The 15,379-nt window shown below is 42.3% G+C and overlaps 1 protein-coding gene across 1 annotated transcript in view; it reads left to right on the top strand.

Moving 5' to 3' along the window:
- PARN (poly(A)-specific ribonuclease) overlaps window positions 1–15,379 on the top strand; it is a 141,252-nt gene that overhangs the window by 16,560 nt on the left and 109,313 nt on the right. Inside the window, exons 8-13 of the mRNA XM_006894523.1 lie at window positions 581–646; window positions 1,977–2,015; window positions 4,025–4,067; window positions 6,808–6,888; window positions 10,428–10,484; window positions 13,960–14,037. Of these exons, the coding sequence (XP_006894585.1) occupies window positions 581–646; window positions 1,977–2,015; window positions 4,025–4,067; window positions 6,808–6,888; window positions 10,428–10,484; window positions 13,960–14,037 (364 nt within the window). The remainder of the gene's footprint in view (window positions 1–580; window positions 647–1,976; window positions 2,016–4,024; window positions 4,068–6,807; window positions 6,889–10,427; window positions 10,485–13,959; window positions 14,038–15,379) is intronic.

Raw genomic sequence — 15,379 nt, 5'->3', positions numbered from 1 at the left:
GAGCGAATGTACCACTAAATTACCTAGTCTTGCTTAGTTATCAGTATCAGTGCGTCACTAGAAAAGTTGAGCTTTCAATTAAGGCCAAATATAAAAAATCTGGAATTAAAAACAAAAAGCAGCTTTCATTGTTTATTGATATGACTGTTATGTGCTGTCAAGTTAGAACTGACTTATAGCCGGCCAGCCAGCGGGTTTTCAGAGACTGGACATTGCACAAGAGGAGATTGCCCACCTTTCTCCTGAGGGGCAGCTGGTAGATTTGAACTACTTACATTTGAGTTAACAGTGCCATACCTTACTGCCAGAGTGCTCTTAAGTACTGCTTATTTATTTTAAATCACTTATGTTGATGACCGTTTCAGCAATGGTCACTAATTAATTAACAGTGAAAATGAAAAGTTATGGATGCCAAAACTTTTTTTTAAGCTTTATAGAATTAAAAAAGTTGAGACATAATTTGGTAGAATAGTACAGTTTTGTACTTTTCTATTTAGACTGTGAATGCAGTCATTCTGTTGGCTGTGGGCTTCTTTGCATAAAAGTGCTGATGGTTCACGCTCTTCTTCTTATTCTACAGAGAGAAAATAGAAGATTTATTACAAAGTGACGAAAACACGAACTTGGACTTAGAGCCATGCACTGGGTTCGTTGCCTTGAATGGTTTCACATTTATTTGTTTTGTTTTGTTTTAAGATAGATGATGCTTTATCCTTTAAAACCTCTTTAGAAATAGTTGGTTTTTAAAAAATATTTTAGATATATTCTCAAGATTTGAGCACTAATTTAGTGTTAGCACAGTGGAGACCGAGAGGCACAAAACAAATGCTTTGTCCTGACCCCGGAGGAGAGAAAACTTAGACATCTTTTACTCCAAGTGACACCAAAGTGCTTAATTATTGTAGCCTTAAAACCTAAACTGAACACATAGCTTTTTTTTTAATTGCTTTTTAAAAAATTTATTCATTGTTGCACATTTTCCTCCCCCAAAGCCCCAGCACATTGCTTGCTTTTGACTTCTTAGCGACTCTCAAGGACAGAGTAGAACTGCACCCAGGGTTTCCATGACTAATCCTTACGGAGGCTGGACGGTCCTGTCTTTGTCCTGTGGAGTAAGCAGTGGGTTTAAATGGCTAATGTTTGGGTTAGCAGCTGAGTGAGTACCCACTGAGCTACCAAAGCTGCTTTTGTTATCCTCAAAGAGTACTTAGTCTGTGAAAGCCTCAGAAGAGAAGCGTTCCCTGCTTGCTCTTTCTTTCCCTTTATATTTCTTTGCAGTAAAAATATGTCAGTACATCTTCTCTTCCTTTGGGACAGGCTTCACGGAACTGCTTTACTGTTTCTGTGCACATCACACTTTCTTTGTGCAGTTACCGGATCAGATACTTTGATCACACATAAACTTCTACCTCTTCTGTAAAAGCAACATAATATTTTGATAAAGATACAGTTATAAAGGCTGCTCCCACCCCAGACCTCCTGCCTGTTTTTATGTTACACATTACAATCAAGTATCTTTAGGATTAAATCTCTTTCCCAGGCTGGGCTTGGTCAGCTAGGATTTTCTTAAACCCCTGCACCTCACTTACTAATTGTCATAATCTGATAGTTCCAATTTACGTCAATCCTAAAAATCTCCTATCCCTTGATAATGCTCATCAACAGTGCATATTGGGCAATGCTGAACACTGAGGGAGGTGACAGTAGTGCCAGCTGTGTCGGTTAAGGTTAGGGCTGGAATCTTCTGGGCCGTGATTCTCCGTGGTCTGGTAGTCCTGTGAGTGACCTGGCTGATTTGCAATATTGCAGTCATCCTCCGTTTTGTGACCTGATGTGTCATCTTCCTTTTTTTTTTTTTTTTGTATAATTCTGATTTCTGAATAGTGACCTGGTCTTTGGGACTTAAACATGTTGATTGAGAAGAGAAGACTAGGTTTAACGGGCTCAATCCAGTGTCTTGTCTCATGTTTTCACAGGTTCCAAAGAAAATTGATTTATCAGACTCTGAGCCGAAAGTAAGTATGTCTTTCCTTTGTGAGAGTCCCACAAGGTACTCAGGATTAAAAGACAAAACATTGCTCATGTTTCCCTTTAGCAATTCTGGGGTTCTTGGTCACCATAGTTGTTTCTTGTGCGATGTTTAAGTTTATTTCCTAGTTTTCTTGGTTGAGTAGTCCCTTAGGGTTTTGTTTTTGTTGTGGGTTTTTTTTTTTCCTTTCTATTTTTAAATGTTTTTCAAATCTAATATTTTATTGTGTTTTGGTGAAAGTTTACACAGCAGATTAGGTTCCCATTTGGCAGTTTTTATATAAACTTCTCTTCCTAAACAACAACATGCCTCCGGAAGCTCTGTGAACTTTGATTAATGCCGACAGTTACAGAAAGGCTTCAGGCCTTTTGTTCATAGAGTCGCTATGGGTCATGCTCGACTCGACAGCAGTCAACAACAGCATGATATTGGTTCTATTTTCACAATTCAGTATTCACTTGAGAGCTGGTTTGGAGGTTCTAGCAGAGGAGTGCAGTTATTCATATACCCGTGACAGAAGGACAGCCTTCCTTCTATGGGGATGGTCGTCCTCTTCGACCGAGCGGTTAGCTTCGGGAGGGACGACCGTGGATCGAGGAGGGAGGAGGAGGACACCAGCCTTGCCAGCCAGATCAGCCGAATCAACCCTGGTGATCAGTGGGGTGACGGATGTCACAGCCAGGTCACCCTCACATCAGATAATTCAGTATTCTCTTTAATTGCATTTTGTTTGTTCTGTTTTCAACACTCTAGTTTTCCTACCCCATTATCTTCATATTTTTTGTGTGTAACTATTTCTTATTTAATGGTAGGAAAGTTTTTGAAATATTTTTTTTGTTTTGTTTTTAGAAAGAATTTTTTTTTACTGTGATTTTAATGAATGTTTACAGAAAACTTGGATTTCCATTCATTCATTGTGGTACATTTTCCTCTCTACACCCATCCAGTTCACTTAAAAAAAAATAAATCATTCATTGTTGCATAATTTCCTCCCTCCCCCTCCCCCAGTCCATTCTGCTGTGCACCTCTTATTCTGGACTGACTGTTGTAATGCAAATAATGCCTAATCATAGGGTAAATAATGAAATCCTCTTTAATGATCACTTTGACCCCATCCATTAAGCTTTGACTTTGTCCCACTTTTGGTCTTTGATGGCGTGCAATTGAAATTGAGTTATTGACCAAGGAAAATGCCTACATGACTGCTGGTTCCAAGATGAGAGCTCTAAGCTCGAGATTAGAGCATGGATAGAGTATAGGAGGCCTGTGGCTCTCCTAAATAAATGGCCTGGTATTTGTGGTGGGTTTTCCTGGGGGGTTTTACCCTTGGCTTCATGTCTTCTCAGGTCGATCTCTGAGCCCCAGCTTGAATGTCAGCATTAGACAGATGCATGTTGGCATCTAGCTTTTGTTTTTCTGTTACAGTCTGCTAGTGACAAGTATACCGGGCATTTGGACGCAGTGGGAAAGGAGCCATTGTCCCCTATGCCAGGCTCCTTCCTTGTCCTGCTGTCCTCATGCCTCACTCCACGTGGGTGCCAGGTCGGACTCCTTGGCTGCTGTGAGCCAGGCTGCTAAACTCGAGCCGAGCCACCCATCTCAAACCCTGTGCATGCCACGTACCATGGTAGTGGGTCTTTAGCATTTCACCTAGTGAGAGTTGTATTGTTGGTCTGTCTAGAAGCAATTCTAGACTATACAATTCTGTCCACATAATTGCACTGTGTCATTGACTGCTTTAGGGGATACCGGGCATTTCACAAAATGCCCAAGTCCTAAAATATTAATTTGAAATCAGAAACCTTATGAGGAAATGTTGGGAAACATTTTGTACCTCAAATTTCTATTTTGGGTGGACTTCCTCTAAAGTCTTCCTTGAATAATCATTCCGTATTTTATATAGTAGTTGAATTTGAACTCTATAGTTACTTGAAAATTTAGCTTTTATTCACGTTGGCTCATCTGCTTATATCATGTTTCCTTTATTTTCTTTAGGTACCCCAAAGGCATTCATGTTGAGACGTTAGAAACGGCAAAGGTAACCCCAAGAGTCTTCCAGAGCCAATAGTAAACACTTGTACTGAGACAATGATGCGTTGAAAATCAGGGTTTAAATCTTTGCTACATATAAATATGGCTAAATGAATGTCATTTGACCCTCAGGGAGTTCTGGTGGCCTGTCTGTAAGGAACAATGCCTCTAACCCAAAGGCATGTGGTTTGAATCCACCAGCTGCTCCAGGGAAGAAAGATGGGCAGTCTCCTACCATGTGACTTATTACCTCTGAAAATTTGCTGGGGGATGAGCTGTGAGTCAGTTCTGACTCCTCAACAGTACGTAATAACGGCAATAAGGAAGACGTACAGTAAGATGGATGGACAGAGTGACTAGCAGTGGCTTGAGCATCTTCGGGATGGGGAGGGGGGTGCAGGGTAGGATGAGGTTCAGACCAGCTGTTGAGGGGGTTGCTTTGAGTCGTCATTGACTTGATGGCATTTAACAAGCAGCTGCATTCTCCTCATTTGGAGACTGAGGCGTGGCGGTGACGAAGATGATATGCTTTCACAGCTTTTTTATAGTGATCAGTGGATGGACAAAAGTGAACCTACTTTGTGTACTTGAAAGTATACAAATGCTCGTTCATGCTCTTACTGTAGCAGAAAGGTATAATAATGTGTATGAATTAAAGGGACTCATATTATGTGGCCAAGGGAGCTCTGGCGGCCGAATGGTAAGAAGCTGCGCTGCAATCCCAAAGACATGCAGTTCGAATCCACCAGCTGTTCCACAATAGAAGGATGGGCAGTCTCTTCTGGTGTGATTAACTGCCTCTGAAAACTCACTGGAGGCTCAGCCGGGGGTTGCTTGTGATTTGACGGCAAATAACGGCACAACAGTGTTATGTGACCAGGTCAAATAAAACTTTACAACATAGGTCATAAGCATAAGTATGGCTATTTGTTCCAAAGGGGCAACAATAAAGGTATGATCATTGATAAGTGGGTGATTTTGCAAACCTTGATAAAATGTAGTGGCTGCTTTGTAAGTCAGTTATAAAATTAAATAATCAATGAAATAAATTGCTAGAAGATGAATTTCAAACTTTGACATGTCAGGGCTTGTGGTATGTTTAATGTTTACAAAGGAATACATGAAAAAGCTGGTAATAGTCTATCACAGTAGACAGAGAAAATACTGATGTTGTTAAGGATTTCATTGTACTTCAGTCCATAACTAACTCCTGTGGAAGCAGAGCCAAGACATGAAATGATCTATTGCTTTGAGCCATTCTACTGCAGAATACCTCTTTAAAGTGTTAAGAAGCAAAGCTGTCACTTTGGAGATGGCGTGCTTGACTCAAGCCGCAGTATTTTCCTTTACCTCAAGTGAATGTGAAAGCTGGACAGTGAACAGAAAGGAAGACCAAAGAACTAAGGTGTTGGCTAGGAGTGTTGAATATACCGTTGACTACCATAAGTATGACTGAATTGATCTTGGAAGAAATGTGGCTAGAATACCCCTTAGAGGCAAGAATGGTGAGACTTCATTTCACATACTTTGGACATGTTATCAGGAGGGACCAGTTCTCTGCAGAAGGACATCATGCTTGGTAAAGAAGGACAGTGAACAAGAAGATCCTTAGTGAGGCAATATTGGCACCGTGATGCCCTCGGTGGGCATGCCAGAGATTGTGCTGATAGTGCAGGTTAGGGCAAGGTTCAGATGTGTTCATAGTGTCTCATGGCCTCTACTCCACTTGATGGCATCTAACAACAGCATGCAGAGTGGAGATTCTGAGGCTGGTGTAAGACCGGTGGTGCTTGCTAGGTGCCGTCAAGTTGAGTACGACTCATAGTGACCCTATGAACAAAATATCTGACCCCTCTCCTATCCTGTGCCATCCTGACACACAAGGATATGCCTCTTCTTTGTCAACCCTCTACTTTCCCAGCATCATCAAAGTATATGAGACGAGGAAGCCTCATCATTCTTGCCTGCAAAGAGCACTCTGGCTGCACCCTCTTCAGGACGTAACGGTTTGTTTTCCTGGCCGTTCGTGGGATGTTTAGTGCTCTTCTCCAACACCACAGCTCAAAGGTGTCAATTCTTTTTCTGTCATCCTTATTCATTGTCCAGCTCTCAGATGTGTAGCAAGTAATTGGAAAGACCATGGCCTGAGTCAGACACACCTTAGTCCTCAAACTGACATCAGTACTCCTCAATAATTTGGAAAGGTCCCTAACTGCAGATTTACCCAGTGCAGTGCATCTCCTTTTCTCCTGACTGCTCGTACCGAGAGTGTTAATTAACCCAGTTAACACTCTCAGTAAGACTGAACACTAGTTTATTCTGCTGTTGCTAAGGTCACTGTGAATCAGAACCAACTAGATAACACCCAACAACAACAGTTCTCAGGCAAGTTAACAGAAAACATAGGGGTTAAAAAAATATTAATATTTGTAGTTTAAAATTGGTTGCATAGAGGTTCGTTTTCAAATATAACATGCAACTTCTTGGCCCATTGCAGAAAATGTTCTCATGTTCTGTTGATACTTTAAGCTGATGTCTGTTGGGTTGGGTTGATGAAACAGTAATGGAAATGCAGTGGCGAAATTTTGATGTGGGATGGATGCATCAAGAGAATATTTGAAGCCATTTCAGAATGCTTTGAGCTGTGTTTCGCCCAGGGAGGACTATTGCCGGGATGAGAATTCTGAGTTCTCCCAGATCTAGTTGCTCAAAGAAGCTATTAGCCCTGCTCTATTTATGTCTTTCAGAAAGAGCGGTATATAGTTATCAGCAAAGTGGATGAAGAAGAACGAAAAAGAAGAGAGGAACAGAAACACGCGAAAGAACAGGTAATTGGATTATATTGGGTTCATTTAGTCAAAGAATGATGAGAGAAATACCCATTTATTCCTTTGTGTGGTTTTGGTCCAGATCTTGATTATATGTTGAATTTGGTCTAATGAATAGCTGTTGGCCATAGAGGGACCAAAATGATAGGAAAGCCTAGAATAAAGTGAGGGCCGGTTCAAATGAAGCATAAAGATATAGCTTCCAAAGTGCTTGACTAATCTTTATTTCTATCAAGCAGTCTTGGAGAAGATAATGTTGATTATTGTTTGGGGTATGTGTTAATTGAGTTTCATTGCTTGTTAACTAATGTCGCTGTGTTTTGCTTTGATGTTGTGTGCTGTCTGATGTTGTGTGCCGTTGACTCATAGCTGACCCTGCCTGTGGATTTTGAGGGCATGTAAATTGCATGGGAGGAGACTGCCCATTGGTGGATTCGAGCTACCTCCTGTCTTTGGGTTGACAGCTCAGTTCTATACCATTAGGCCTCCTGAGCTCCACATGTCTACTTTTAGCTACTGTTTTATTAATTCTTTTAAAACAAAGTTTAGACCATGTGATCTGATAGAGAAGAATGGTATGGCCAGATTTGCATGGTTAGAACCTCACCTTGGTTGCTTGGGGAGAATGGATTTGAGTGGGTACAGAGGAAGTTGGGAGACCAGTTGAGTGCCCTATAGTTGGTGGCCTGAAGTAGGCTGGTGGCAGCATAGATGGAATTTGGAGATAGAAGGTAGAGTCCGTGGGATTTGTGATGGGATACTTGCATCCACAGTCAACACCCATTGTAGCAGCAGATAAGAAATCAAAAGACGTGTTGCATTGAAGAAATCTGCTGTCAGGGGCCTCTCCAAAGCAGTACTATAAAGAACAAGGATAGCACTTGAGAAGACTAAGCAGTCTTGGGCCTGATGCAAGCCGTGGTCTTCGTATTTATTTCCTATTTAGACAGTGAATAAGAACGACTGAAGAGGAATCCATATCTTTGAATTCTGATCTTGGAAAAGCGTGTTGACTAAATGACTGTCAAAAAAATAAACAAGTCCGTTTGGAGGAAGCAACCAGGTTGCTGCTTAGAGGCAAAATGGTGGAACGTCATCTCCTTTGCTTTGTCCACATCAGGAGGCTCTAGTCCTTGAAAAAAGACATCATGCTGGGAAAATTGAGGGTCAGGGAAAGACAGCAGGATAGGACGAGGCTCAGACCTGTTCCTCATAGTGTTGCTGTGAGTTGTAGTTGAATGGATGGCCCCCAATAAAAACATAGGTGTGGAAGGACAGCAAGGGAGAAGAAGGTAGATTCTCAAGTCAAACATTTGATTGACCAGCAGGATGTATTGCAGTTCACTGAGACGGAGAGGCCTGGAGTGAGGTTGGGTGGTCCCGGAAGACGCACAGGAGCGGGAGAGGGTGTGGGTGAGGGTTAAATTCATACGTATGAGACCGGCCAACGCCAAGGTGGACGAATTCAGTCAGTAAAGCGACAATAAGCCCCTTTTGAATTTAGACAATTCATACTTAAAGAAAAGAGATTAACCACAAGTGTCACTTCCCTGTGGTACTTGTCTCACATGCAAAGAGAGAAAAGGGGTCAAGAACAAAACACAAGAGGCGGGATGACTGCAGTATGAGTTGTGGGGTGACCCGTGGGAGGAGCCAGATCTAGAGCTGTTCTGCACGAGCTGGGGCAGCAAACACCGTACCTCACCAGACCTTGGGAAGCGATGAACTCTTTGGTGACAGCCCCTGTGAGACAGCAAGGGAGAGATGGCCTCTTGGCAGCTCCACTACTCCCATGTCTTCCTCAGCTCAGATGTGGTTGAGCCGCCTTTCAAGCCTGTGCAGCTGAGTCCATCTGTACCTGCTGGGTGGCCAGGGCACCGTGGTGGGCGGTTCCCTTATGGTGGAGAGAGATGTTAAGGGTCTGATTTTGACCAAATAACTTTAGATGTCTGGGAGCTTCAGAAGATCCCTGGCAGCATCGTGGGTTATGTGTTGGGCTGTTAACAGATGGGTTGGCAGTTCTAATCTACCACCTGCTCTTTGGGAAAAATATGAGATGTTTCCTTCTGGTTGAGAATTTACAGCCTTGGAAGACCAATGGAGGGTTGCCCTGAGTCAGAATCATCTCAGCAATGATGGGTTTGGTTTTGGGTGGCCATCCAAGAGTAGACGTCCTGTTAGCAGTTAGATTTCCCCATCGTGAGCACCAGAGGGGAGTGAGATCATACATACTTGTCATACATACGCAGAGGAGCCTGGACTTGGTTAGATCATCTGGAGTTTGTGAACAGTGAGAACAGACACTGGCAAGGGGTCGTGCAGGCCACCAACATGTCAGTCAGGAGCAAGGAGGAGGGTCTGAAAGGAGACTGGTGAGAGAGGCAGGGAATGAGACATGTTCACTGGATGTTGTTGTTGTTGTTATGTGCTGTTGAGTTGGAGTTTTGTCAGGCATTTTAGCCCCTAAGAGACAAGAGCAGAGGCAGTCATTGGATGGGTTTTAAATTTAAGGAAGGACATGTAAGATAGGAGGACTTTCTGGAGGCATAGTCTGTAGGGTGTGGCACTGCTAAACTAAAAGGCCATGTCTTTCATGGTTCAGATCCACAGCTGCTCCATGGCAGACAGATGGACAGCCTCTTCCTGCCCCAGAAACCTGTGGAAGCTTGTGATGAGGCAAAACTCACTTGAAGGCAGCATGTTTCAAGATAGGAGAGACAAGTGAACCTATCTAAACATTGTTAAGGAAATGAGAGAAGAGAACATGTGGGAGGAGGTGTCTCAGAGCCCTGTGCTATTTTAAAAAGAAAAGTCTAAAATGCATGTTGGAGGCAAGGATTCTGAGGCTTTGTCTGACATACTTTGGTCAGGTCACAAGGAGGGACCAGTCCTTGGAGAGGGACATCCTGCTTGTGAGGGTGGAGGCACAGCGCTGGAGGGGAAAACCCTAGACGAGTTGCATTGACTCAGTAACTGGGGTAAGGGGGGGGGTAGGTGTTTCAGAGGCAGTAAGGTTAGCCTAGGATAGAACAGGTTCGGAACTGTTGTACAGAAGGTCACAGTGAAACGCAGGCGACTCGATGGCACATAACAAAAGCAACAACAAGCAAAATGCATTTTGTCAAGGGGAAAAAAAAATCAAGAAGCAGGAGAGGATTTGATTTCATCAGTGGAATAACTCAAGGGTTATTTGATCCACTACTGAATTTGGCCAGCAGGTGGCGGCTTTTAAAAGTCCGTTTTAAAGCCGTTTCGTTTTGGGAATTCCAACACATGATATGAATTGAAGGGTGAACCTCAGGCTCTTTTATTTCAGTAACTGATGACTTATTTGCTACTTCCTTATTCTACTTCCTAAACAAAAGAAAAGCATGTAGGGAGGTGATTTTGAAGTAGCTGTTTGAGAGTTGGTGAATGTGGAACACTCAAAACAAAATAAAGCTCCTTTGTAAAACGTTAGTGCTTTTTTGGTGTTCTTTTCTTTGGGCTAAGTGTTCCTACAGATAAGTCAACAGCATTTCTTTTTTTCTTTTAATTAGGAGGAACTGAACGACGCAGTGGGATTTTCTAGAGTCATTCACGCTATTGCTAATTCAGTAAGTAAGCAGAGTTCTTCTTTTTAGCTAAACCCTGAACATAATATATAAAGTGAAACACCTCAGTATCATCACATATTCATAGATTGCTCATGTTTAGGACAGTCGTCTGGTTTGGAGGAACAAGTTAGAACTTCCCAGAACTCGCTGTTCATCACAATGCACTTGCCAGATTTAGGTCCAAACTGTTTGTACTTTTTGATAAAGTGCATAGACTGTTAACGACAGTTAAACCAGTGAATGCCAGAGCATCTGTAATGCAGAAACCTGTTAGAGAAAGAAAATGCACCTATTCTTTCACAAATAGAAGTTGAGACAATTCATTTCTAAGAGAGACAGTTCTTTTCTGTGCTATATGATGGCTCTGAGTTGGAATGGACTTGATGACAGTGGGTTGTAGGGTTTTTGTTTGGTTTAAAGAATACTTAAGGAGATATATTTGGTTTACGATTTCAAGGTGATCTCAGAGGGAGCTCTGGTGACCTAGTGGCAAAGAAGCTACACTGCAATCCCAAAGGTGCACAGCTTGAATCCGCCAGATCCGATTTGACAGTACACAACAAGGGGGAAAAAAGGTTACCTCAGGGTCAATAGTTTCAGGGGTTCATCCAACCTCCAGGGCTCTAGAAAGTCTGAAGTTGATGGGAATTTGAAATTCTGTTTTACAATTCCCCTCTTTTTATCTAAAGTCTTCCATAGCATTGGGGATCAAAGTATGTGATTAATAGTAGCCAGACATCACAGTTTTTTCTGGACTCATGGCAAAAGAGGCAGTTGTTCATAAGGGCAGTTAGTCACACATTCTATTTCCTCCTCTTGCTCTTCATTGAGGAGATTGTCAGGCCACAGAGACTCTCTTACAAAGAGTTCCACAGCTATTTTACTGGTAGACACAGGCCTGCAAAGACAGGGTGTATCAGATGAGGCATACCTTTGTTCTTGGGTTTGTTGTTTTTTTTTTTCTGTTATTTTTTTACCTCTGTTCTTGTTTGGGGATAAGTAGATGTTATAGGCCAGAGCTTGTGTAGAACGAGGGGGGTAACCAGGAACTCTTTGTCTCTGTGAGATAAGCAGAGTGCAGTCAACCAATGTGATCTAGAGAGAAGCACTGGTGTGCGTCTCCAGATGTGACAGGTGATACCAGGTAACAGGAAGAACAGAGATGAACTTCAGGTTCCACTGGCTCACATTATACCCGCTTAGCCAGTAGACTTTAGATTAAGTGGTTTGCTCCACTGACATTGGTCCTGAAATACAGAGATGTAGACACGGCGGGCTCTCAGTTCTCCTGTAGCCATCACCCCAGCCTGGGCTGCTTTTCCACGATTGGGATTGACTTATTCAAATACCTTAAGTTTCCTTCCTTCCTATCATTTTTCTTCCACAGAATAATTTGTTGTAATTAAAAATACACAGCAGTCTATGAAAAGAAAACTATATATTCATGATTTAGACCCTTAAAACTCAAAAGTTGCACACTTAAAAAAATATGAGTAAACTCTGTAAATGTAGTGAACAGTGAGTACTTTTAAACATATGTTTTTTGCTGTCATATCTGCTTCAAAGCATCAACCCATTGCCATCAAGTCAGTTCCAACTTTCAGCAACACTTCAGTGCAGAATGGAACTGCCCCATAGGGTTTCAAGGCTGTATATCTTTTTAGAAGCCGACTGCCACATCTTCCTCCTAGGAGCAGGTGATGGATTTGAACTATGGAGCTCTTGGTTAGTAGCCAGGACTTAACCACTGTATTACCAGGGCTCCTTTTTCCAGCTCATGTTGTTGTCATGGGGCATTAAGTTGACCGCAATTCATAGTGACCCTGTGAACAATGTCTCTGAACCCTGTGCTGTCCTGTGCCATCTTCAGCATCTCTGACACACTTGAGCCCATTGTTACAGTCACGGTGTCAGTCCATCTCGTTGAGGGTCTTCCTTTCTCATGCTGACCCCTCCACCTTTTCCAGCTCGATGCCCCTCTGTTGTTGTTGGTCTGTCTCAGTAAGTAGGAACCAACTCATAGAGACAGTGAATCGCATAGGAGGAGATTGCCTATCCTTCTCCCATGGAGCAGCTGGTGGATTAGAATTGTGTGCCTTGCAGCGCAGCTTCTTACCGCTCAATTCATACAGAGTCTGTGTTATGGACTAGACCCGTCCCATAGAGTTTCCCTAGGCTGTAGTCTTCATGGACATAGCTGGTTAGGACTTACTTCCCTGAAGTCACTGGTGGTTTTGGCTTGCCCAACTTTTACTTGGACAATGAATAAGAATGACAGAAGAAGAATTGATAGCTCTGAGTTGTGTGGAGAAGGGTACTGAATATCCCATGGGCTGTCAAAAGAACAAACAACAGTTCCCTCTATCTGACAGGGTTACTATGAGTTGGAATGGATTCAACAGCGGGTTTGCTTTAAGGTTTATACCCGTTGCTGAAAGATGGGCAGTGTGATTAATTGCCTCTGAAAACCCACTGGAGGGTCAGCTATGGGTCAGTTCCTTCTCTATGAAACACAATAACAATACCTATTGCAAATACATATTTGTATTTATAATGGTTTCCTGGAAGTATAGTGTTTAACATGCTAGACTGCCAGCTGAAAGGCCAGTAGTTCAAATCCAGTAGCCAAATTTTGTTGGATGGATGGTTTTGTGTCTTGTCGAGTTGTACCATAGCTGACCCTCCGGTGGGTTTTCAGAGGCAGTTAATTGCAAGGGAGGAGATTGCCCATCTTTCTTCAAAGGTGCAGCTGGTGGCCTCGAACCATGTGCCTTTGGGGTTGCAGCTCAGCTTCTTGCCATATAGGAGAGGAAAATTCATTCTGTTAATATGATTATTATTGATTGTAAGTATAGGTTATTTTTATGTTTTAGTACAGCAGTGAATGTGTCTCTTACAAATAAGTCCGTTGGTTTTGGGGTTTTTTTTAAAGTCTATTGTCTTAAGAAAACAGCTCTAAAAACATGCAGTGAGATTTTTTTACAAATTACTTTGACAGTTCATAACACTCAGAATTCAATTTTTTTAAAAAAAATATTTTATATTGTTTTGCTTACAAAGTTCATGGACATTTGAATTTCACATTGTGTTTCCTTACAATCAATCCCATGTATTATGTTTTATAAAATTAATCACCATAGAAGTATCAGCAATCGAGCTTTTAAGTCTGTTAGATTCTTTTTTATATTTTTAGTTCTTTGTGGTTTATTTTGAGTAGTTCTGATTCTTAAAGAGGGCAGAATGAGTAACAATCATTTGGAGATTTCATGTTGGCATTTTGGTTTTCATACCTTAAATGGAAAAGGAATGAAGGCAGCTCAAATGTATTTATTTATATATAGTTGTAGTTATTTATTTTATTTATTTTTTTAAAAAATCTGGGCCAGTCGTGGGATGTGAAGCATACATTTTCTTTCTCAGCCCCCCGGATACTTTTGCACCCAGAAGTCTTTTTGCTAACGTTGACTTTCTCTAGGGAAAACTGGTCATTGGTCACAATATGCTCTTGGATGTCATGCACACGATTAACCAGTTCTACTGCCCGCTGCCTGCGGTAAGTGCCTTCTCAGCCTGCCTTCAATACCGGGGATGCCTTTTTTACAAAAGGAGCGTTCTCTGCTCGAATGAGGCGTGTCTCAGAGCGAAGCTTAGGCCTCTAGCTGTGCTATTTTGAGGAGAAAGACATACAGGCCGTTTCAAGGTTCTTGGGTCATCCACCGTGGCCAGTGGTCTGCCCAGTTAGTCTTGGACAGATGGTCCCAAGGCCACAGGTGTGGTCTTCCAGTTTGGCCCTGCTAAAATTAGACACAGCAGGGCCATTGAAGGTGAGTGGTATTTTAGGCCAAGTGGGCTGGCTCACGTCCCGCAGAATTCCTGGTGCTTACCTCCTGCGTGGTGGCCTCGCTTTCATTCTTTGGCGACCACACTACTGTTTTCACACCCTGAGGTCAGGTTTTCTCAGTGCAGCATAAGGCAGCTGCCCAGAGAAGAGCTTCCATCTGGCTCCCCCTCGCTGGGACCATGGCCTACTCACCCCTGCACCCCACCATTCCGCCCCCTGCCCGTCCTTTTTCTCTCTCCTTTCTTTTCTCTCCCTTAGCAATCTGACCCCTTTTTATAACTTCGAGTGTAGAAACAGCGCCTTTAACTGCAGCTGTGGCCTCTTCCATGTCCACATTTCTCTGGACTCTAAACATCTCCATCAGTTTAGAAGGGTTGTAACAGTTTACACGTCTCACCTAAGGCATCTTGTTTACACTCTCTCCTCTCCTTGTTAGGGAGTTCTGGGCACTTAGCGGTAAGAAGTTGTACTGCTGACCCAAAGACAACTTGAACTTGCATATGAACAGTTGATGGTCTGTTCCACAGTCAGCCCCTGGCCTTGTTCTGACTGGTGATAATTGAGCCTTTCTGTTGTCTCTTTCCACCAAGATAGTTAGTTTGACCTGTCTGTCAAAGCCCACCATTTATATATATTTTTTAACGTGTTTACAATGAATAAGTCATTGGTCTTGCAAAATTCAGTCATGCGATTTCACTGTCATTTCTATAACCAGGGCTCTATTTTCCAACTATTTTCTTCTCTGTTCTCATTTTCCACAATTCTAATTACCAGTAATTATCAATGCATCTTGATTGCATGTTGGTAAATATCTTTAATTTCTTCATCTTTGGTATTAGTGATTTTTGCATAAATTTGAATAACAAATAGTCCTATTTACTGATCTTCCTTGTAGGCATGTGGATGTTATCTTTTACTGACAGCGGTGTCCTTCAGGAGAGCTCTTGAAATGTTCTTTTTGATGAATAATGTAACACCATTCCGCTTCAGTTTGTCATTCCTGGCATAGGAGACTGTTTGATTCAGAATGGCTAATACCAACCCATTTCAACTC

Source organism: Elephantulus edwardii, unplaced genomic scaffold, assembly GCF_000299155.1.
Source record: "Elephantulus edwardii isolate Elephantulus edwardi_28Jun2011 unplaced genomic scaffold, EleEdw1.0 scaffold00145, whole genome shotgun sequence".
Classification (NCBI taxonomy): domain Eukaryota; kingdom Metazoa; phylum Chordata; class Mammalia; order Macroscelidea; family Macroscelididae; genus Elephantulus; species Elephantulus edwardii.
The sequence above is the reverse complement of the archived record's forward strand: the minus strand, read 5'-3'. Positions and strand labels throughout refer to the sequence as shown.